Raw genomic sequence first — 25742 nt, forward strand, 5'->3', positions numbered from 1 at the left:
GCAACAGCTCCTGGAAATGAGATGCAGCAGACTCGTTACAGTATCTGATTGGTTTCACACTTTTTCCCCTATATGATTTCTGATCCAGCATTTCCTGCTGATATCAAGCCGAGAACAATACCAGTATCGGATTGGTGCCATTTATAGTTAGAATGGTATGTTGTCTGCCCATTCCAATATATGGCTATACACAACTTCAAAAAAGACAAAAAAAAAAAAAGGAAAAGAAAAAAACACCACATACAGATAGGAGACATGACATTACACCTTCCACAAAAACAAAATGTTAGGATTTTTAGGAAAATTACTCTACTTTCTCTCACCAACAGAGGGGACACAGGCATTCCCAGGTGACTCATGAGGGGTGGAGGTACCATTTTGCGCCTTTGGTCTCCCCAGTACAAATGCTCCTCCTCTGCCTTCCTCCAGTATATGTCCTCCTCATATTTCCTACAGGAGGCATCATTTAGTAAACACAAATAAAATGTACTACAAATGAATTAACGGCATGCACGGACACAACATTTACTACTTAATAAATAGCACACTGCATTATAACATTGGAAAGGTTTATGATGTCAAACCTACATTTACACCCTTAAGTATTTACAGACAGTGATCCTTACTGTTCCAGCAAAGCCAAATTAATTAATTCAATAGCATATAAAAATATTTGGAAAAATGTTTTTATTGCAGTATTACATTACAGTGCAAAACCCAGAGGTTCATACAAGTCTCTGACCAGGGATAACAATTTGGTGAACATATAACACAAATTGGCCATCAATAGCCACAACTTCTGTCAGTCGCTTCTCTTGCATAGAAAATCTGGTGGGACACAGTCAGTGGAACTACACAAAAACCTAGTCTGCTTCCTCAGTTAATTCAAACGCAAATGCACCTCATCAATGAAACCCCAAATGCACACATTTACAGAACGACACACAGGAGTTACAGTAGGGGTTTACAGATGATACGGATATAAGGTACTAAGTGTAAGTTTTATTAACTTGTCGACGTGATTCCTTATATTGCCTTGTTAGTAGCAGCTAAAAGCAGAGCCGGTGCAGGCAGTACTAGACAATATAAAAGCATAAGTATATGTTCTTTTCTGCTTCAAAGTTTGGTTCATGACACTGTGGTGCTGCAAAGCTTTTAAGGTTGTGGAGAGTTGCTGCTGGTTTCAGAATGGGGCCTGCAAAATCATGCCCCACAGCTTGTTATACAAAGCATGTAGAACATGCGTACAGTGTTTTAAACTGCTCATTTGATTAAAAGGATGCTTTACTAAATGAAGACTGCAACAGAAGTACTGGCCTTTACGTAATAAGTAGGTATTTTGAACAGCCACACACGGAGTACTAAGCAGAAGTCTTAAGCATCTAAGATAATTATATATATTTAAACTAATGCTGCCTTCTCAATAAGCATGATGCTTGTATCAAGTTATATATAATCACAGTAAATAGAAAAAAAATAATAATATAAATCAAATAAAAAAAAAAGAAGAAAATTAAGTAGTAGATGCGAGTGAGTTTGTAGAACAATATTTTGTTAAGATTCTCCTTGATTGCTTGAACCTCAAATAATATGGACTGCAACGAGGAGTGATTTGGAAAATGTTAAACCAACACATTCACACAAAGAATATCACTCCTACTGGAATAGTGTCATTTCGTCATTCTAATACTGAATAGAATATTTCATCTTTCTAATTCATCATTCTAATATTGAACATTATTTGTTGTTTGTTTTTTTAGCAAATAAACACTTACTGCTCAGATAAATAGTTTGTAAAATCTCTAAATAACCTCTGATGCCTAAAATGTTTGCACAGTACACACACACACACACACACAAACACAGGTGTGAAAAAGTGTTTGCCCCTTCATGATTTGTGTGCATGTTTGTCAGTCTTAAATGTTTCCGATCATCAAACAAATTTAAATATTATGCAGACATGTAGACAACACAAGTAAACACAAAATGCATTTTTTAAATAAAGGTTTTAATTATTAAGGGAGATAAAAAAAAAACCTAAACCTAAAATCTGGTTGTGCCACCCGTAGCAGCAACAACTGCAATTAAGCGTTTGCAGTAACTTGCAATGAGTCTTTCACAGCGCTGTGGAACTCTGGCCCAGTCATCTTTGCAGAATTGTTGTAATTAAGCCACATTGGAGGGTTTTCAAGCAACCGCCTTTTTAAGGTCATGCCACAGCATCTCAAGAGGATTCAGGTCAGGTCTTTGACTAGACCACTCCAAAGTCTTCACTTTGTTTTTCTTCTGCCATTCAGATGTGGACTTGCTGGTGTGTTTTGGATAAATGTCCTGCTGCAGAACCCAAGTTCGTTTCAGCTAGAGGTCACAATCAGATGGCCGGACATTCTCCTACAGGTAGACAGTGAAATTCATGGGTCTACTGATCACAGCAAGTCTTCCAGATCCCGAAGCAGCCCCAGATTATCATACTGCCACCACATTCTACTGTAGGTATGATGTTCTTTTTCTGAAATGCGGTGTTACTTTTACGCCAGATGTTATGGGGGACACATCTTCCAAAAGTTAAACTTTTGTCTCATCAGTCCACAGAGTATTTTCCCCAAAAGTCTCGGGGATCATCAAGATGTATTCTGGTAAAATTGAGACAAGCCTTAATGTTCTTTTTGCTCAGCAGTAGTTTTCGTCTTGGCACTCTGATATGCAGGTAATTTTTGCCCAGTCTCTTTCTTATGGTAGAGTCATGAATGATGACCTTAAGTGAGGCCTGCAGTTCTTTGGATGTTGTTGTGGGGTCTTTTGTGATCTCTTGTATGAGTCATCGCTGCACTCTTGGGGTAATTTTGGTCGGACGGCCATTCCTGGGAAGGTTCACCACTGTTCCACATTTTTACCATTTGTAGATAACGGCGTGGATAATGGCATTTTAGAAATGCCTTTATAACCTTTTCCAGACTGATAGCTCTCATTTACTTTCTTTCTCATTTGTTCCTGAGTTTCTTTGGACTTTGGCATGATGTCTTGTGTTCTACATCGCTTTGTCAGGCAGGACCTATTTAAGTGATTTTTTGATTGAGAACAGGTGTGGAAGTAATCAGGCCTGGGTGTGGCTAGAGAAATTGAGGTGTGATAAGCCACAGTTATGTTTTAACTGGGAGGGCAAACACTTTCACACAGGGCCATGGATTGGATTTTTTTTCCTCCCTTAATAATAAAAACCTTCATTTAAAAAGTGTATTTTGTGTTTACTCGTGTTGTCTTATACTAATATTTAAATAAGTTTGGTGATTTGAAATATTAAAAACATGCAAAAAATTAAGAAATCATGAAGGGGCAAACAGCGACATCTGGTGGGGCCAGGCCCCACTGACCCCTAATGTAGAGACGTCCCAGGCTTCTGCTATGCACCAGAAGGGGGATTTATAAGCATAGTTCAATCTCAAGAAACAAAGACTTAATTCTCACCTCATCTCCAAGTGCCAGCGATGCTCGTTCTCTTGCTGTCTCTTTAACACAGCTTTCTGCTTCTGCTTCCTCAGCTTGCCCTCTAGAAGCTTTCGTGCCCTGTTACTTGGCTTAATCTCCACCAGCAAGTCTGGGTTAACTTTTTTCTGCAAAGCATAAAATAGAAAGTAAACAACAAGCTCACTTTACAGTTAATACCTTGTCAACAATAAATGTATTACAGTGCAAACTCTAAGGTTGTTTCTGGGAAAATACATATATAATAAAACTGTAAAATAGATTTTATCAGAGCTGAGCAATCAGAAAATGGCATATTGTTATTTCTCACCTGTGGTTGAGCTGTGTGTGACTCATTATGGTTTAAAAAATTGGTGCTGAAACTTGGCTCTCTGAACAGGACTGTTTAGACATAGTAAGAATGCTGTGTTGTTTGATCGTTGTGATATTGACCAATGAATGTTGATCTTGTAAAAATGAAGCATACCATGACTCCTTTTACTTAAATGACAGTTTTGTAAATATATGATAATGAGGAATATTTGGTGTAAAATCATTTTAAAGTTTTTTGTGCAAATGCCATTAAAATTCAAACATTCACATTGTAAAATCAGACTGACAGCTAACAAAATTACATTTACATTTTTTGACATTTTAATCAGTACAATTTAGCAAAAATCAAATTGTATAAATTGATGTCACAGTAGCCATACTTTGTACTGGAGCCGGTGTCTGCGCCCTTTAAGGTGCATGTCTTTAGCATTTGGATCATTGAAACTGCACTCGCACAATTTACAGTGGAAACGAATCACTTTCCCATCATCATTATGAACCTGAGGGAAAACAAAGCAAGTGGAATCAGATCACAAACCCCAAGAGAGTGGGTGGGAAAGAAACCAACACCACACCAAAAAATAAAATTATGAATAAAAAAGTAGAAACCAATTATTCAGATCACACTTCAAATGCTTTTACTTGTATTAACATACACTGGTAGTTAACATATAATGCTCACATGCACAATGTTGCTTTTAATATGCTTATGCTGCTTGATCACTTCTGCCCGACAAGAAAAAAAAAGCAAAATATGTTGGCTTTTTGAGTAAGACAACATAAGACGGCACACAGTTCATTCATTCATTATCTGTAACCATCCAGTTCAGGGTCGCAGTGGGGCCAGAGCCTACCTGGAATCATAGGGCGCAAGGTGGGGATACATCATGGAGGGGGCGCCAGTCCTTCACGGGGCAACACACTCACACATTCACTCACACCTGTGGACACTTTTGAGTCGCCAATCCACCTACCAAAGTGTGGTTTTGGACTATGGGAGAAAACCGGAGCACATGGAGGAAACCCACGCAGACACGGGGAGAACACACCAACTCCTCACCAACAGTCAACCGGAGCGGAAATCGAACAAACAACCTCCAGGTCCCTGGAGCTGTGTGACTGAGACACTACCTGCTGCGCCACCGTGCCGCCCTGGCACACAATTCAGTCACCATTAAAACACACCTTGTGTGGCCTGACCAGAAATGTGTGGTAAACAATCACCTAACACTTATGGATGCTGTGCAGAAGTCAGAGAGCATGCAAGGATATTTTTTTATTTTATTTATTTTTTTTAAGTGTTTCGAACATCTTTAAGAATTTATGACAATCATTCTGTGGTTGGCTTCAGACGTTATTGAACCATTTAACTAAATATCACTCTAGCAAACTACTGCAACTCTGGCTGCAACCAGCAGAAAGTACGGTTTAAAGAAATTGAAAGCAGTTTAAAGTCCCAGTGAAAGTGCATGAGCATGACCTGAATCCCTCACCTCTTCCACATAGTCATGGCCTACTGGTTGGATATCACTCTGAGAACCCCCTCCATCCACTTCTTCATCACTCTGAGGGTCTGACAGCAGCACCGATGGCTTCAGTTCCTCCCCCTTCACTGGCTCTGCAGCAGCAGCTTTGTTGGCTTTTATTCAGCAAAAAAAAAAAAAAAAAAAAAACACACAAATGCAAAAATTATTTATAGGCAAAATGCAAATGCCTTCCCCATAAATATGTATTTAAAGCTAAGGTAGGTGATTTTGTAGAAACCAGTCAGTGTGGGTGGGGTTGGAAAAATCCTACTAAAAATTCTCATCCCATTCTTTCAGCCCTACTTCCAAAGTCATGCAATATACATGTGAATACACACAAAGATTAGCAAACACAGAGAGAGTGCTGCAGAGACAAACACACACTAATTAATATATATATATATATATATATATATATATATATATATATATATATATATATATATATATATATATATATAGAGAGAGAGAGAGAGAGAGAGAGAGAGAGAGAGAGAGAGAGAGAGAGAGAGAGAGAGAGAGAGAGAGAGAGAGAGAGAGAGAGAGAGAGAGAGAGAGAGAGAGAGAGAGAGAGAGAGAGCTTACATAATGTACAGTATATAACATAAAATAAGATAGATACTACCAACACTTGCTCAAACTAAAATGCAGATTATGGACAATTTGAACACAGGCAGATAGCTCGATGAAGGCATTTCAAAAAAGCTTCTTGCTACATAACTACGACAATTAACTTTTACACACACACACGATAAATGATATAATTACCTATATATAATATACTTATAATATACACAGAAAATCTCTTTCTTTAAATATTTAAGACAAACCACCTACCCTAGCTTTAAGGCAATTAACATATAAAACTACAAAACAGACATGCATGTTCATTACTGACATTGACCTTACTGACATAATTCAACCAATTTAACAATACTGGATATGAATGTCTAAACTTCTGTCTAAACCTTTGGTTTCAATATCAGACAATCAGTAAACACAGGTCACACTAAACAGTGCATACTCACCATTGACAGTAACTTTGGACAAAACAGTTTTCTTAGTTGGTGAATGACCCTTGTGGGGGTTTGGCATGGTGGGCTTCTGTGGCATCTTGGAAGAAGATGATGCAGGTGCTACAGCAGGAGCAGGTTTTACAGAGGTTGTAGTCACAGGAACAGGGGAGGAATTAACTAAAACTGGCTCGGTGGAAGGAATTGGTTTGCCTAGTTTTGTGTGCAGCTTAACTACCTATTGGCAAGTCAAAGGAGAGAACACATTTTATTTTAAATTAAGGTATATTTCAGATACATGTTATAAAAACAACCACTAAACTTACAAAAGAGATAAACCGAATATATAAAGAAAAAACATGGACCTGGAATGGATCAAGAGGAAAAAAGATGAATGAATATAAAGAAAAATAAACCCATTTTAAGGTTTAAAACTTTGTTTCAACATACCTTTTGCTTAACAAATCTGATTAATATGTGGCACTAAATCTTAGAAAAAAATACAGCATAATATAACACTGTTACTTTGATTTGGCTGTACAATGTTTCAGCCTTTAGGTTTAAAGAAAAACCTATTGTAATAAATACTGTATGAAAATCTTGATACAGCAAACTGAATATTTTATGAACTTGGAATATGTCAAGTTTGATAGCCATGATATTCACAGACCTTCTGATGCTTTGCCCCCCGGATGTGTGCTGCATAGGCATCTGCACCAGTGCAAGAGACGTCACAGAGCTCACAGCGCAGCTGAGTCTGCACACCACGTGGTCCGTTACTGCCCTGACTGCCAGACTTTTGGGACGCCTCCTTCTTTTTGTGCTTCTGACCTTCCAGGTGTTCTCTGTAGGTCTAAAGGTGTAGAAAATACACAAGCCCAAAATTTGCCATTGTCTGCATGTGAATCTGTAAGCTAATCTCAACATCAATTTCATTACATTTTTTATGTATGTAAAATATATATGAAAAATACAGTACATGAAACAATTACATGTATAATTATAGTGCTTGCAGAGCCCTCTCTTTAATTCCCTTTACTCTTTATTCCAGAATCAATCATTTTGACCCACTCTATTAAACTCAGTATACCTATCCTTCTACAACTCTGTATACTGCCACAATTTATTTCATTCTCTCTCTCAACAAATGACCATTTTCCTATCCCTATACAACTCTATCTATAACTGTATTCTCTGCATCCCTCTCTATGCTATGACTGTATTCATCTATCAGTCTATTTATTTACAACTTTATCAACTTATCTAAACATTTCTAAAACTATGTATCTTGTGTATAAATCTATCTATCCCTATTAAACTCTGTATCCCTCTACACCTCAACAACTTTCTATCTCTCATTCTATCCCTCAACAACTTTATCTACCCATTCATTTATAACACTGTATCCCACTACCTCGATAACTTCACTTTCTCAATCTAATCCTCAGCAACTTTCTATCAACCTATCCCTCTGTATCTTTCTATGACTACTGATCTTTTTTATAACTCTATTCATAAATATATATACCTCAACAAATTCTCTCTGTCTATTCTTCAGTTTTTATCTCTCTCTACATCTATCTATAATTGAATTTGTCTATCTAACTTCATTTATAACTCTACCTCAACAACTTTCTCTCCGTCTATTCCTCAAAAAGTTTATTTAGGAATCCTTTTAATTTGGTGAAGACCTTATTTGGTAAGGAGAAATCTGGGAGTTTAAAAGTTGGAAAGAGGGAATTTGAAGAGCATTTCAATGACGTGTACACTGATAAGGATAAAGCAAAGGAGCTAGAGTTGCCACAAGATATTCCACTACTAGGTGAAATTGAACGGCAAATGGAGGTTAGCCCAGCAAAATGGTGTGAGGTTCAAGATGTGGTGCATCATGCAAAAGCAGATTCTACTTCCGGGCCTAATAGTTTGCCATATCGGGTGCACCTGAGGTCTTGAGGATTTTGTGGAGGTTGATGATCATAGTTTGAAACAAAGGAATCATTCCAAAAGAGTGGAGAAGAGCAGGCAGTAACCTTATCCCCAAGGAGAAAGATGCTGTGGGTATAGAACTGTTTTGGCCTATAAGTCTTCTTAATGAGGAGGGTAAGATTTTCTTTAGTGTGATAGTGTGGAGACTTGCTGCTTATTTGAAAGCAAACAAATTAAATGATAGGTCAGAACAAAAGGCAGGGGGTTCTGGCTTTGCCGGATGTTTGGAATATAGCAGCATGATCTCGCGTCAGATTCAGACAGCAAAGAAAGAGCGTAGATATTCTACATTGTCATTTTCCTAGATTTAGCTAATGCTCAGTGTCACATAAACTTATGTGGAAAACCTTTGAAGTTTTTCACGTGCCAGATAAGGGTACTAGGCTTGTTGAAGCATATTTTGAGGACATTCACTTTTGCTTTAGTACAGGGGAATATTTTTACATCATGGCAGAGGTAAGAAATAGGTATAAATGGCTGGATGTACAATTTCACCGTTAGCATTTACGATGGTGATGGAGGTAATCAGGACAGTAATCAGAGCCTCTAAGTGGGTCTTAGGCGAGGAGAGTTTGCATGATGGTACTCGGCTTCCACCAATCAGGACTTACATGGACAACATGATGACCCTGATAACTACTGTGACTTGTACACAGCGGTTGCTGGGGAAGTTAAATGATCATCTAAGGTTGGCTAGGCTGAATTTAAACCGAGCAAGTCTAGAAGTCTGTTGATTGTCAAAGGAAAACTTGTACAGGAAAATCTTTGGATGGAAGGAGAAAAGGTTCCTACAGTATTGGAGAGACCTGTGAAGAGTTTAGATAGATAGTATAGTGCAGTGCTAAATGATACTGACCAAGCTGTGGGAATAAAGGACTGAACTGATAAGGCTATATATAGCATTGATCAATTATGTCTGCCAGGGAAGTTGAAATTGTGGTGTCTACAGTTTGGCATACTGCCTCGTATTAGATAGCTGTTGACAGTTTACGATGTTTCGATCACAGAAGTAGAGAGGATGGCAAGGCTTATGAACAAGGCTATAATGAAGTGGGGTGCCACAGTGTTTAAGTAGTGTGGCATGGTATGGCAGAGGGATACTGGAGCTGCCACTCACAAGTTTAGTTGAGTAATTTAAATGTGCAAAGGTGAGTCGCAAGATGATTTTATCAGGGGAATGCAAGGATGCAGTGGTTAAAGCAGCAGCTCCAGTCACAAAGGAAGGAAGGAAGCAGGAAGGTAGTGAGCGGCATGAGCGGCAGTGAATGTAGCCAGGAGCTCATTAGAGCTAATGGATGTGATTGGCCAAGTGCAAATCGGAAAAGCGGGCCTTGGGTAAGGTGATTCGTGGAAAGTGTTTAGTAAAACCACATCACCAGAGAGAAGGCAAATGATGACTAGATTTATTCGTGATCAGGAAGAGGAGGCACGGTGCGCAATGACCCCTGTGAAGAGCTAGTGATACAGTGGGTGGTTTGGGTACACATGTGATGAACTCAATGAGTAATCGTAGAAGTTAATGATATTAATGATCAGCTGGTTGCTGATCAGTTCATAAATGGCCACAGCAACCTTAGGGTGTAGCTGTAGGATTGGAACAGTAGAAATTATGTGGCTGCCAGTATGAAGAGAGTGGGGTGGGCTCTAATGGATTGGCATAGGATATTCCTCCACACGTTTCTATTTACCTATCCCTCTACAACACTGTATGCCTATAAATCTATATCTGTATTCATCTATCTAAACATTTCTTAACTGTTTATCTATTTTCTATCAACCTACCTATTATCTATCTGTTCATCTATCTCTCAACAATTTTATCTACCTATCCTTTTACAACTATGCATCTATCATCTATCTATACCTTAACTTTATCTATACATGTATTTTTGTATATCTTTCTACAACTATATATCTATAACCCTCTAGCTACAACTTTCTATCCATCTTTCAATCCATCAGCATCCACTAGGAAAACAACAACAACAGTTTAGAGACACCATAGCAAACACCTAGACACCACCTACCAAAATTGTATCAACAATTTAGCAAGCATTTGGGATACCACAGCAACTGCCTATTAACCAATTAAACACCTTAGCAAACACAGGGAATAATCTAGCAATCACTCACCAACCAGTTCTTATATTTAAATCTGTATCAGAATCAGATCGGAACTGAAAAAAATTATTAGCTACTATAAAATCATCCACTCAGTATACTTCAACAGAGTGTCAGAGTGTGAGACACACAGATACCTGTGGACCAGCACAGCTAATCTTGCAGATGTCACAGTAGTGCAGCTGAGGCTGCTTGGGAGGGCCTTTTGGCTTTTGGATTTTATTCTGCTGGAACATGGGCTTCTTGTATGTATTGACAGCTGAACTGGTGATGACGCTGTTCCCTGTGCTGCTCCAGGATGCGCTGGTAAGCTGTTTAGCCGGTGGTGGTGTCTGCTGCTGTGGAGCCTGGGGCTGGTGGGAAGGGGCCTGGGTAGGGGTTTGTTGGGGCCCTAGCTGCTGGGAAGGTTGATAGTATGAGGCGGTTGATGAAAAGCCACTCGACTCATAACTGGAGTAGTTGAGACCTGCAAGGATAGACAAGAGAGTTTAAGTAAAATGCAAAGAGCATGCCCACTCAACAGTGAGTACATTTTAGTAAAGACTGAACCAGTCATTATAGGCAAGGTCAATGATTTGGCAAGATTGCAGTTTTCTCTGGTTTAGGTTCAGAAGCGACACATCTTTTAAGGTGTAACAGTATGTTTAAGGAGCAAATTTCCTGTTCATTCTATATATATACTTTTATGCATGACTCTGTAGGAGTCAGTTCAAACTTAAAAAATCTGAAATAACAAAAAAAATATATCAATATTATCCACCTATCTAGAAAGAATATGGGCTCTGTTGGACATTAGTTTTCACTGATAAACTGTATTGTAGTGGAGATGAACAGATGATTAATTTTAATAAAAGATATTATACTTTTTGGGACTTAATATGCCTATTATCTAACAATATAATCTAATAATATCTATTATGCTGAAAGTCCTCTCTGAGCTCAGAGACATCCCCTCCTTGCACAAGCAGATGGAAGGTGAGATAAACCTCCAGAGCGGGCTTGTAAACCCCTCTCCAGGAACCTCTTTTATGACCCAAGACCCACAGGGTCAAGAAAAGAATCTTTTCGAGAGACACTCCTGAGGATCATGGAACTCTTCTCAAACGCAGGAGGCAAAGAGACACTCCTGAGGATCAGTTTAACCTTAATTAAACCTTAATTCCCATTGGTTTAAAACAATTTTACATATATTTACAAGTTACATATGTGCACAACTGTTTGAAATCAATTCCATTTGGACAATCAAATTGGGTGCAATTAATTTACGTGTGTTTAAAGTCTTTTTTATTTCATATGCATTTACGTAGAACCAAGGTAGCCACATACTATGTGTGTAGTTGGTTAATAATTATGTAGAACATGGTTGTCTTAATGACATTGCAAAAGTATGAATCAAAATCTTGGAGATGGTCTTCAAGCCTTTGTCTTGTCAAGGGTCATAAATTGTATGTGATGTCACTACCAAGGTACAGGAAGCAGCCAATCAGGAGCAAGAGAGGCTCCAATCTTTTTCAATCCGTAGTAAAGGCGGGGCTTCTAAACTCTGGTTAAAAACCCGTGGCGCCAAACGACACACCCTTCTTCTCCCTCTCTCCTCTGCCCTTCCGCTGCTCGACTCTTCACTTCAAGGCTTCAGACACTTGGGGCGTTTTCTCTTTTAGCTTTTTTCAAGGCTAAAGAGGAAAATGACTCGATTTTTGAAATGACTCTGCAGGCTTCATACTCTCATGGCTTTCCTAAACAGTCTTGGGCCCCTCAAACGTGGTCCTAATAGACAGAAGTTCTATATTAATTTTGTCCCTAATAGAGAACTATAGTAAACAGGGCTATAGTTACTCCAGCAAGAATTCAACGCCCACACCCAGAGCATGAAGGAGACCTCTGACAAAGCTTCCGGACCAGCAACGACAAAGACGGCCATACATGCTCAGAATGACCTTCTGAGATGAGGCCCAGGAGAGACCTGTTTGGACTGTCTCTCACAAGGTGGCAGATCAGCAATGACGGAGAATTCCCACAGAGAATTTCAGAACGCCACCAGCTCCAACAGAGGGTCGCCGTATCTGAAAATCTCAGGAGAAAAGGAACGCCCGCAGCTGCAACCTACAAGGCCCGCATCTGCAATACTCCAGGAAGTCGTGCCGGAAAGCACCGCACATCAGCGACATGCTCCCTGTTCATCTCCATGTATACGTCTTTCTAGAATTTAGGGTAATGATCATAGAGTAATTCCCTCATATTAATCTCCCTGTTCCTTCATGTATCTGGTCCCTCTGTAATCCATTTCATTATATGAATGTATAATCAATATTCATTATTTGATATTACACTTAAAACGTATGTATGATGAAACCAATCCGTGGTTGTGTGTGTGTTTGTACTTTTCTTGTATAGAATAATTACTTCTAGTTCAGATTCAATATCAGATTCAAGAACCTACGGTGGGTCAATGAGCATAATTCATTAATAATAATTAATTCTAGATAATTCTGCTGTATAATATGTGAAGATGGCCTACTTGTCTAAGCTAAAATTGGACAGGTAAAGAGACTACATTTAATGGCTCCCAAACATGGAGTTTACCAAAATGAATTAAACAATTAATTATTAATAAAAGAATTAATTAATTATAATTGACTCAGCTATGTAGTGCTTATGCCACCGCAACCTGTGCATAACTATTTCCACTACATATTAATTTTATGGCGCTGCAATGTAGGGCATAATTATTTCGCTACAGTATGGACATTATGAATAATTATGAATAATACAACATTATCAATAACAGGCTCATATTTCTCAAAAGTGAGAACATAAAATTAATTGTAAAATGATCCCATCAGTTACCATTACATAAATGTTAGTGCAGAAGCACCCCATAATGTACTCGCTAGTTGCCAGCATCAAATAATCTTATCATACAGTACAACACATGAACTCATACAACATGCATCATGCAGATTTTCAACTAAAACAACAATTCTCAGGAAAACCCAAACCAAACACACCTTTGCCCTTGATGTTTACATCTGAAGCATGAACCTCTTTAAAATATTAATGTAAATATTTGTGTTTTGTCACAGAAAATTAATTTACTATCACAGCAGCTCCTTTGCACCACTAAACACAAGAGTTTTATAAATATCTGATTGTGTGCATGCTTTGTGTGCCAAACACAATTTTAATTTCAACTTAAATCAACCATAACTGGTGGACAAAAATCCTGAGTGCTTAGCAGTGCTTTCCTGTAAAGTCTTTGTCAATACATTGGACAAGATATCTTTTGTTAGACCAGTGGTTATTTTGGGATATGAATGACTATTCCTGGTGACTGATGGGTTTTCACACCTATGGAATAGGAGCCCTCCACTCAGCTCCCTAAGTTATAATCGGGAGAGTCAGAAGTTACTGCACCATTTTGAAGCACCATTTGAGGTGTAACTCTTAAAAGTTAAACTTTAGCACAAAGATGCTCATTAAATTTTGAATAGTTGAAGGGAGCTAACCTGATCAAATGTGAAAGCTAAGTGCATTTAGACAAATTCACTCTTAAAAAACTGCTTAGTTGTTTAAGAGAGGGGAAATGGTTTTGGATTGGTATTGGTATGGACAGATACTCAAGTTTGCAGTATGGATATCAGTATCAGATATGAAATTGTGTATCAAGCCATTCCCACTCCTTTCACTCTTTTCTATCCTGATGTGCATCTGTAATATCATAGTACATCATTTTGATGATAATCTAATAAACTCCTGAATTTGACATTAATCTGATAAAATTACATCTGAATACATTAGATCAATGGTTGTCAAACTGTGGTACGCGTACCACTAGTGGTACATGAAGCAGCAAGAGGTGGTACACCAAATGACCTCAAAAAATGTAGTACTTAATGAATTTCTTCATAACTGAAAATCTAAAGCTGGTGTATGTTGCAGGATAGCTGAGTGGTAGTCGAAAACTGATTCACAACCAGAGGATTATTGCAATAAAGGTTTATTTTCATTGATAAGTGCAAACTAGAGTGTGCCATAGCAAAAATAGATATATAAATAAACAAAATAGACAAAACCCACAATCAAATCAAACTTTACCAAGTAAAGATAATAGAAACTTAATATAATGCTCTATCAACTACAGCACCCCTAGTCAGCCAGCCTGAAATTGGCTTTAAATACCTTTAGGCTATTGGCCTGGCCCAAATACAGGTGAATTTGAAAATGGTAAGGTCTAACTATAACCTTGCATTCTAATTAAAATAAAACCATTTTTTCTGTTTAATCCTGTTATAACTAAACATATAAACCATTATTAAAACATTCATGCAACGAGAACCTAAAAAAAAAAAAAAAAAAGGTACATGTAGGGAACCTGAAAGAACTCGCCCCCCCTCTACATGTCCCTGGTCCTTTGACTCACAGCAGGCTAACAGCACCCTGGAAGAAACAGGTAAGTCAAACTCATTTCAAACTGTTATTTCAGTTAAATATGCCTACATAAATGACTATACAACATAGAAATCAGACACCATCGGTTGGCCGCCCTGAATAGTGCGAGATAAGCATGATCGCTTGTGTTTGATTTTCAGAGTACAGAAAATGGGTGTTTGACTGGTGCCGCCTCAGTCACAGGGAGTTGAATAACAAGTGTCCGTAAATTGTCTGTGCTTTTGTTCCTGGTTAACCCTTTTAAAATATTCTCAGCATGGAATGGACAAGAGCTCCATTACATTTCCTCCTTTTTCTGGAGATGGCAAATGCAGTCCAGTATATACTCTAAAGCTCCATACTCCAATCAACAGAAGCCTAGCTAATATTCCACATCCTCTGATAGCGAACGGTAAACTTGTAAGGCTGCATCAAAAGGTACCACAGTGTGATACGAGCATTGGAATATCGCATCTTTTCCAGACACGGCAAAGCCTGGTGATAAGTCTCCAACACAAAAGACCTCCCCAAGTGGTAATATCTCAGGGAGTCCAGCGTCCACTTGATGGCCAGGCACTCCTTTTCTTTAGTGGAGTACCTTTGTTCCCTTGGAAACATCTTGCGATTCAGGAAAGCAACAGGCCTGCGCTGTCCACCTCCTGCAACAACACATCTCCCAGGCCAACACCACAAGCATCCGTCTACAGGACAAACGGCTGGTCAAAGTCTGGGCTCAGCAGAACAGGATCTCCACACAATGCACCCTTCAAGCTCTGGAACACCTCCTCATACTACTCTGTCCAGACCACCTCGTTGGGAACTGTTCACTTGGTTAGATCTGTAAGGACAAAGGCTCTTGCAGAAATATTAGGTATAAATCTGCAATACCATCCCACCAACCCCTAAAGGACCTCCACTTTTTCTTAGTTGTTGGAGGACTGCAGCCGTGGATCGCCTTCACCATTTTGCCAATAACAAAGCCCAGGTAACTAATCTCTTTCTTTGCCAGGGCACATTTCTTGGGATTAATTGTCAATCCTGCATGTTTAATTAATCCCAAGACCTATTGAAGGTGCTCACAGTGGTCATCCCAGGTTTCACTAAAGATGAATATGTCATCCAGATCTGCTGCAGCAAAAGAACCAGTGCCCTCCAACAACCTGTCCATAAATCTCTGGAAAGTTGGTGGTGCCCCCTGCAGGCCAAAAGGCATGAGCTTGAAATGGTAAAGCCCATAAGGGGTCATAAATGCTGTGAATTCTTTTGCTTTTTCCGTTAGAGGAATCTGCCATTAACCCTTACAAAGATCTGTGGCATTGTATAAGGGTCAAACTTGGAGAGTGCATTGAGGGGTCTAAAATCAAAACCTAACAGTACCATCCATCTTTTTTTTGGCAGCAGCACAACTGGTCTACACCCTCATGGAAGGTCCAATAACTCTCAAGGCGAGCATAATGTCCAGTTCCTGTTTCAGAGCAGGGGGCAACCAATCAAGAATGCGATAGCTCTTTTTCCGTGCCGGGGCATTGTTGATGAGACTAATGTCATGATGGACCATGGTGGTATATCCCGGCCTTTCCTTAAACAAATCTCGGTCAAGGAGCTCCTTCAGCAGTTCCTGCTGGAATGGCTGTAGATGAAGCACCTCCACTGCTTGTGAGCTGTTACTAATAGGGAAGTACTGCTCTGATGGTTCCTCTTCTTCCTGCACTGCTTGCACATACAGTTGAGTCTCCACAGGCTCAGATCTAGGATGGAACTCTTTGAGAAGATTCACATGAAAGATCTGCATTTGCGTAGCCCTCTCTGGCATACAGATCTCATAAGTCAATTTCCCACCTTCCGAAGTACCTTATATGGCTCATGCCATTTGGCCAAGAGCTTGTTTTAATTGGTTGGCAGAAGTAACACCACCTGCTGGCCAGGAACCAAGGATCTCTTCCTGGCGTAGGGCTGTCAAGATCATGAAATTTTAACTGACGATTATTTGTCATACAAGTTATTGCGATTAACGATTTAATTGTCATACACACACTATTATGGTACAGAATGTTGGTTTATTGAACAGTTTATTTATAAAGATATATAAAATTATTTTGCCAATTGTCCTGCCTTTAAATTAAAATTGTATGTTTGAAAAGAATATTTACAAATTCTCAAAATAAGCAAAAAATCAAATCAAATGTACTACAGCTTAAACATCTGTTATTTACTGGCTTGGCATATTCTTGGCAAGGAATGCTAAGTCTACGTTCACACAGCAGGTAAAGAGGCCCAGTCATACGTGAGACGGATGTGTCGTTCATGTGGCCATTTGAACAGCACAAATCCATTGCATGTGACATTTCATATCAGATTTTAGCTACTTTCATATGACCCATCTCCATCTGTGGAAATTCAACTGTCTGAAAGACCAGGTCGGAATTCATGTAATTTTTACATTACTCCAGCTGCTGAGAATAATCTCCGGACTATGATCCAAAACATTTTTTTTTCCATTTTAATTTGAGGTGTTTAGGAGGTGAAAATGGCCAGGTCAAAAGATTTCTGCTTTGTAAAAAATACTAGGAAACAAAAAACCTGTAAAACTCTTGAAACCAGGTTCCAATCTCTCAAAAAAAAAAAAAAAAAGCGGAAATTTGTATAAAGGTGTTTTTTTTTTTAAATAGATCAAATAAGAGAAACCTTCTTTTTTAGTAGTTCTATATCAGTTTGATATTGTTCATGTCGGTAGGAAGCTGTATAAATATGGCTCATTATGGATCATTATGTCTGTGCTCGTCTTCTCTTTTGAGACTCGTGTTTGTGAGAGACCCGGAAAATTTGCGCTTAGAGTGAAAGAAAAATCAGTTCACCTTTTAATATTCTATAGAGTCTTTTATCAATACTGTTTTTAACACAGAACTCATTTGGAATAAAGAAAGGGGAGGTTTTGTGACAGCGCAGCAGTAAAACACCAGTCAGGTCCCATTCCTTCACTTAAAAAACGAAAGTGCTTTGTATTAAACAGATAGACATTTCCTTCTGGTCAGCACCTGAAGCATCGTTTTTTGTGCGTGCGGATCAGTTTAAAAAAAATCTGATTTGGTCACGAAATCAGATTCAGTATACTTTTACCTGTTGTGTGAACGGAATACCAGCTGCCAGGAAGAGTATGTTGACGCCGTTCCCTTTCCAAGTTCAGTGAACTGCGGTGGTGGATCTGCAGATGATTTCTCAGGTTTGTTTTACTGGCAGTCCACTGAAGTCCACTGGCTGAAGCTTTTGCCCCTAGTGTTTTTCCATGCTGAGATGTAAACCTCTGTCAGTCTGGCTGTCTCCTCTGCTGTTTCCGGGTCATGCTCTTCGATCCACAGTGCCATGTCTGGGCTCAACATCCTCATGAATTGCTCCAGGATGAGGAGTTCTGATATTTGTTGAACTGTGTGTTCCTCTGGCTTGATCCATTTTGCAAACAGCTCTTTGAGTCTTATATACAGCTGCCATGGTATCTCATCAGGCCAAACGTCAGTCGCCCGGAACCTTTGCCCGTTAATCTCTGCACTGATCTCATATTTCTTTAAAATCACCTCCTTTACTTTTTTAATAGTCATTTGTGTGACTAATGTCCATCGCCACATACGTACTATGGGCCCTGCCTGTGAGCAGAGGAACCAGTCAAATGGCCCAGTTCTCTCTTGACCAGTGACAGGCAGTTGCAATTCTTTCAAACGTTGTTAAAAAAAATTCTCTATATCACCACCTTCAATCAGTGGGTGCAGCTTTGGTTCTCTGAATTCAACCACTGGCAGCATTCACTGAGGTGAGACTACTGTACTTTTAGCTGCTTCACTCCCTCCTTCACTGCTGGCTAGGATGCTACTTTCCATGTGGCCCTGGAGCTGTTGGAACTGGTGCTGAACACTCCTCCCCTGCTGCTCGTGCCTTGCCTCCACTTGTGACAGCCGTTCATCACGTGCCACTTGGGCCTAAACCAGCCCTTTTATCATTCGTGCCAGTTCCGCCATCATCACCTCGGTGGAGACTACTGGCCCTACTGCTGCCTCACTTTGCAGGGAGTCCTGTGCTGCACCTCTTACTGGGCCTTCTGAAGAGCTTTGCACCATCTCCCATTCCAGGAGTTATAAATAGGTTAACAAGCAATACATCTATATAGTGTATAATTCAAGGCAGAGCTGGTGTTGGTTGGGCCCTCTCCAAATAGTTCAAAACACACCCCCACACGTTACAAAAGCGTTTCAGTGCTTTTATAGATTCCTTGCAATATATCTGATCCATTTGTATTATAAATAACATCAAATAAAACCTATGCAATACTTGAAAACTGAACAAGCTCTCCTCCCACATATCATCAGTAACTGCAGCCCCCAACTCCTTAGCCCAACTTTTCTTCAGGGAAGTGGTATTTTATTATGGTGATAATACAGAAACAAAGCTAGACACCAAATGTCTAGTGTCGGGGGGGCATGAGCAAGTCAAATAAAATATTTTCTTTTGATTCAGTTAAAAAAATGATACTGAAATATCAAAAAAGTGGGAAGAAGGAAAACGGAAACTTGATTTAAGTTGGGCAAAAGAAACAAAACTACATAAAAATCTTTAATGCACTGTAAACCTTTATCTCTCCAGGTAACAAACACCTTATCTGACTGAGAAAAAAAACGGTTGCATGTTAAAGGAGTGTATGTAACCTTAGAAAATCATTCATGCAAGAACCTTAAAAAAATAAATAAAAAAATAAAAAAATAATAATAATAATAATAAAATACACAACCATACATGTAGGGAACCTGAAAGAAATCGCCGCCCCCCCATCAGTCCCAAAACACAGCGACATGCATCCTTCACCTGCTGATACAAGCGCTGAGAGCCACTGTGGGCTGCTCCAAGTCCAGTACTGTTTTCACCTATAGCCCATTAAAGCACATAACTGATTTCAAATGTACTTATTTTTATTAATTCCATAATGCTTATTTCACTTAAATTTTTATGTCCTCATAAATGTGTAATTGTGCTTAAAACATTGTTTAGGCCCCATTATTTGTGTCCTCTCTATTTTTTATGATTATTTTACAATAATTTTGTGCAAAGCAAGCAAATTTCAAGTTTAACTTAAAAATAAATCAATAAATAATTAAATAAAGAGAATTTAAATTAAAATTAAAATTATGTAGAAATTCAAGCAAGATTTTGCCTTATGCCCCTGGAACAAATGAAGAAGCAGGTTACATGCTTCTGTGGTTAGGCTGGTACTTGGAGGTTTTGGTTTGATAATGGGTGGTACTTGATCTAAAAATTTGAGAACAACTGCAATAGATAATTTGGAATGTACATGTAAATGAGAATACTAAGTTAAAGGCATAGCAGAGACATGGAGATTGAGTGCAATTTCCAGAATAAAGCCCACACTCACCAGAGTAAGAAGTAGCAGCCGTTGAGTTGTAGGAGGATGAGCTGGGGGTGTAAGTGGATATGGGGGTTGCTTGCTGCTGCACACTAGTTGTGGCTGAATAGATGTTGTAACTGGTGGACACAGAGCTGACAGGAGGAAGTGGTTTAAGGGCTGTGACCTGTCTTTGAGGAGCCGGTTGGCTGTAGGCTGTACTTGCATGTCTATAGCCACTTTTTAAACCTGAAAAACATATAATATAAAATATATTATATATATATATTGTTTTTTTGTTTTTTTTTTCAAGCCATGTGTAAAGTTTAAATATTCAATATTGATATAAATAACTTTAAAATCTGATAAATACTACACAGATCACCCATAACATTATGATCACCTCCTTGTTTCTACGCACAAAGTCTGTTCTCTCAGCTCCACTGACCAGACCAGAGCACTTTGTAGTTGCAAAATAACATAATGTAGTCCATCTGTTGCACTGCATACTTTGTTTCCTTTCACCCTGTTCTTCAAATTTTAAGGACCACCACAGAGCAGGTATGATTTGGGTGGTGGATCATTGTTAGCGCTGCAGTGACAAAGACGTGGTGGTGGTGTTGTGTTAGTATGTGTTGCACTGGTACCTGTGGTGGTGCTGTGGGGGTCCTGACCACTGAATAGGGTGAATGGGAGCAAAAAAAATATGCAGAGCAAGCAACGGACTTGTCTGTAACAGTTGATTTACAAATTGCTCCTGTCTAGTCACTGGAGCTGAGAGAAGAGACCATGAGTGTAGAAACAAGAAAGTGGTCATAATGTTATGGTTGATAGGTGTATACCAAATGAGCAAAGTTACAATAAATCATTTTGCCACTTATAGAATAGTCTTGACTGATATATTTCTTGTCAGCTGAACCCTTCCAAATGAAACAAATATAAGCCATTTACATTTTTTCTAAGCACTTGCTTGTCCAAACTTAGCAATGGACATTTTAATTTATAATTTGAACAGATTAAATACTTTTTTTTACTGTTTTACTTTAAATAGAGGGCACCAAGCAAAATCAGGCTTAGCAATTTGTTTTTAAAAAAGTTTTTAATATCATTATATGTTTCTCCTTTGCAAGGGCTCAATTATGACCCTGAGAGTCTACTCAGCTTGATGAACAACCTTATCTACTTAGTTTTTAAAATTTGAATAAACAGTCAATCAGTGACTTCAATAATCTAATGAAGATTGTAAAAATTTTAATTCTATCATACTTTTACAAAAGTAGGAAGACATTGGAAGATGCATTTTAAAATTATTTTGGCATAGTTAAGGAGTGTTGCTGGAGACAATATTTAATACATGGGGCCTTTTGGTCTTCAGCTTTACCACACACTTTCTACACCAAACATGACTGCAAAAAATTTTACAGTTGTGTTTACTCATATTACTTCATGTTCATGTAAGGTAAGTTATCTTGTTCATATTTTAGTTTGTTGTTGCAGTTTTAAGTCCGGTCAAACACTATCCTTTACAAATCAGGCTCCAATAAACACAAGTGTAATATAGTCACTGACAGTGTGGTAAAACCACAATATAACCTTGCTGAAAGTAGGGTTCTGTTGAGGTACGTTGAGCCGCTGCAGCATTTGTCTGGTAATATTGCTTATTCTCGTAACCACCACTCCCTGATACTGGTCGTCCATAGTTGTAGCTGTCCTATAATTACAGTTAACAGAAAACAGGAATTTCAGAAATCAAAAAACCTACCACTTGAAAACTAATACGGTTTAGCAAAAAAAAAAACAATAACCTTCTTCTGTACATGATCCTGCACACATGCCAAATTATTAATTCATTCTGTAACTGTTCTACCCTGATTAGGTCCAATGCCAATATATAAAAATTTAGTGCATTCAGTATAGTTTTTAAATTTTCCTAATATAAATATATAAATTGGAAAAAAAAATTAACAGAATGAAGAAGAGATTTCAACCCACACAACAAAGAGTGCCATGCACTGTGAGACAAAATACCCTGTGTACTGAATGCAGTTATATTTACTTAGAGCAGTTGTCACCATTCCAATTCATGCTACAAAAAAAAAAAAAAAAAAAAAAAAACCTGTGACATTCTGTTTGTATTTAAAATTTCTTTGTGATAATTATGGCACTTAGGATGCAAATCTAAATAGGATTTTTACTAAGAAACATAAGTAAATTGATATTTTTTTCTTTATTAACTCTCAAAACTTTACCGTATCTTAGTGTAACAAAAACATATGGTATCATGAAATGTATATATTGTTGTACCTTTCTTACAACTGATATCTATTACTTGCAATTATAAAAGAAACTGTACATTTCAAAATAGGTAAATGTGCATTGGTGCCCCAAAACATGGTGATGAAATGTAACATATTTACCATTTCTGTGAAAACCTGGTAGCTCTGAGGCATAGTAATAGGCTGAGTTGTTTCCTGCTGATGGTAACCATAATCCTGACCTGTCTGTGTCTGATAGGCTTGGTATGATGGAGACGCCACAGGTCGTGTGGGCTGTGCAGTGGCAGGAGCGTATGATCCTGTGACTGCATGGGTTGCTCCAGGGGTCGGCTGGACACTGTAGCTGGCAGTGCTTTGATGAGGATAGGCAGGAGGTGGCTGCGAGCTGAAAGATGTGGAAATAAATCGAGTTGACTCACAATTTTAAGTGAAAAAGCATATAATCACTTTCCGATAAAAACATGCATCTCCAAATTTTTCTCCAACTTTACAGGAGAAGGAAAAACTTATTTTTTCAATGAAAACCAATGTAAAAACATTTTCGGTCAAGTAATTTTGGAACATTTCTACTTGACCATTCACCTGAGATTTGAAGGAAAAATGCTGTGTTCACATAATGTGGTAAACTAAAAATAAATAAATGAATGAAAGAATTGTTTATCATTGGAAAACACTAATATGCAAATTGTAAGTTTGCCCATAGGCTCATTACATCTTAAATATTTGACTTACATATAATGAAGCATTTAAATATTCTGTCAAAAAAAAATTACATATATATATATGTATGTATGTTTTTGTCCATGTGTCAATAGCATCCATATGCATAACAACTGTTTATTTGGGTGGTGACTGATTCTCAGCACTGCAGTGAGAGTGACATGATGGTGTGTTAGCCTGGTATGAATGGATCTATCACAACAGAAATCCTAGAGTTTTTAAATATTGAGTCCTCTTACTGGACACTGTATAGGCACACCTATCTTGTTAGCTAGCTTAGCTTGAAGATTTGACAACAACTTATCTGCTGCTGCTGCTGAGCTTGTGTTAGTCATCCTATAGTTTTTCATCAATGGTCTCAGGATGCTGTTGGTTAGACACTTCTGGTTGGTGGGCTATTCTTTGCCCAACAGTGACACTGACGAGTTTAACAGCACTGATTTGTTTAATCCAATCTTACAAAGGGACACCACCACAACGTCAATGCAGTGCTAAAAATGACCCACCAACCAACTTACACCTGTTCTTTAAGAGTCCTGAGTATTGAAGAACAGGATGAAAAGTTCCCAACAAGCTATGCAGAGACACAGATGGACTACAACTGTAATATTAAGTGGGCCTATAGTAAGAGGTGCAAATTAATATAAAATGAATGTTGAATATTAGTGAGACATTTGTTTGGTTAGGCTGTGTATTAAACAGCCCCCACAGGTTGTATCTTGTGCATACAACTGTATTACCCAAATAAAAAGAAAATATTGAAATATTAGATTATCACAAGCACAGCACTTTTAAACAAGCTCGTGCAGCTCAGAGCTTAACAGTTATATTCAAACAAACGAGTTTGATTAATTGTAATGGTAAGAAAACGCAGTCCAAAAAAGACATTTTCAGCAGACCTGTTCCACTTTAAACGCTGTAGCCTTTACATTGGTAGCGCTACATTATAAAAATAATGTACAAACTGCTGCATCATTTTTGATAGTACGGAAAACTGAAACATGAAGCTGACGAAAAGCAAACCTCAGGGGCATGAATATAACTGCTGCCTTATTTAAGGTGGAATGGAACATTTCTCTAAGAATCTAACTTCAGGCTTATAGCTATCACCCGGTAACCTCGTTGAATATCTGAGTGGTTGTACACTATTAGCATTAGCTTAGAATTGGTATCCAGTTTTCCTAACGCTCAGGGCGGTATTTCCCGGAGAATTAAATGCAGGGATAACTAGGCGGGAGGTCAGGCAATAACCCCCCTGAGAAGCTCCGTGTGTCGCCGTTGTTTACCTGTATTGAGAGCCGGCGACTCCGTGCGGGAACCCGTAATAATGACTAGCGGCCATTTTGGGTAGCTTTCATCGGTGCAGAGTCGTTCTCAGGAGATCGGTTCCTTAAGAACCAAATCAATTTTTTAAGTGAACAAAGCGAGTCGGTTCTCTTCGTCACAAAACTAGGTTCCTTTGAAATTCATGACATTTCCTGAAGTTCTTGAAAGTCTCTATAGTATTGAAATTTAAGAATATATTGGAATATAATTTTGGAGCGGGCTTTATACCTGCAAGAAATATTAATACTTTAATACTCTTTATTACAGAAATAAAAACTGCTTTATATGATACCATAGCTATTAAAGAGCCCCTATACTAAATTGTTACATATGGATACAACATTTTGGAATTAAATTCTTAAATTAAGGAAAGTAACATTTAACGAATTGGTTATGTTGGTGAATAGTTATTCAAAGAACCGGCTCATTAGCCTGTCCTTCTGAACGACTTTCAGTTTTTACAATTTAAGTGTTGATAGAAACTATTGTAGTCAGCCTAGTGACATGAGGGTTATTCTACAGTCAGGCGAACATTTATGCCCCCAGGTTATACATTAATGTAAGGAACACTTTATTACAAAATAAAGTAATTAATATAAAATATATTGAATCACCAGAAAATGAACTAAAATTAATATGATTTCCATTTCTAAATGTTTTAAACACCAATGTTGTGGCACTTTGGTCTTGTCTACAGCCCAGACGTTAAAAATCTGCTAAAATAAATAAATAATAATAATAATAATAATAATAATAAGGAGGCACGCAGGTGCAGCAGGTCGTGTCGCAGTCACACAGCTTCAGGGACCTGAAAAACCCCGTGGGTTTCCTCCTGGTGCTCCGGTTTCCTCCCACAGTCCAAAAACACACGTTGGTAGGTGGATTGGCGACTCAAAAGTGTCTGTAGGTGTGAGTGAATGTGTGTGTGTGTGTGTGTGTGTTGCCCTGTGAAGGACTGGTGCCCCCTCCAGGGTGTGTTCCCGCCTTGCGCCCAATGATTCCAGGTAGGCTCTGGACCCACCGCGACCCTGAATTGGATAATAATGAATAATAATAATAATAATAATAATAATAATAATAATAATAAATCTAAATATGTGTATTTATAATAAAATCCATCCATCCATCCATTATCCACCGCTTATCCGGGTCCGGGTCGCGGGGGAAG

General features: G+C 38.4%; 1 protein-coding gene across 4 annotated transcripts in view; it reads right to left on the reverse strand.

The window, feature by feature from the left end:
- Nucleotides 1-24611, reverse strand: part of zfr2 (zinc finger RNA binding protein 2) — a 40713-nt gene extending 16102 nt beyond the window's left edge. For all 4 annotated transcript variants that reach the window (XM_066647359.1, XM_066647358.1, XM_066647357.1 and 1 more), the window contains exons 1-11: nt 24535-24611; nt 22670-22913; nt 21846-21963; nt 20283-20501; nt 10579-10907; nt 7005-7187; nt 6350-6572; nt 5289-5434; nt 4176-4295; nt 3466-3611; nt 324-450 (exon numbers count right to left, since the gene is read on the reverse strand). In XM_066647359.1, coding sequence (XP_066503456.1) covers nt 324-450; nt 3466-3611; nt 4176-4295; nt 5289-5434; nt 6350-6572; nt 7005-7187; nt 10579-10907; nt 20283-20501; nt 21846-21963; nt 22670-22913; nt 24535-24590 — 1911 coding nt within the window. In that variant the 5' untranslated portion in view covers nt 24591-24611. The remainder of the gene's footprint in view (nt 1-323; nt 451-3465; nt 3612-4175; nt 4296-5288; nt 5435-6349; nt 6573-7004; nt 7188-10578; nt 10908-20282; nt 20502-21845; nt 21964-22669; nt 22914-24534) is intronic.
- Nucleotides 24612-25742: the final 1131 nt, after the last annotated feature.

Source organism: Hoplias malabaricus, chromosome 16, assembly GCF_029633855.1.
Source record: "Hoplias malabaricus isolate fHopMal1 chromosome 16, fHopMal1.hap1, whole genome shotgun sequence".
Classification (NCBI taxonomy): Eukaryota; Metazoa; Chordata; class Actinopteri; order Characiformes; family Erythrinidae; genus Hoplias; species Hoplias malabaricus.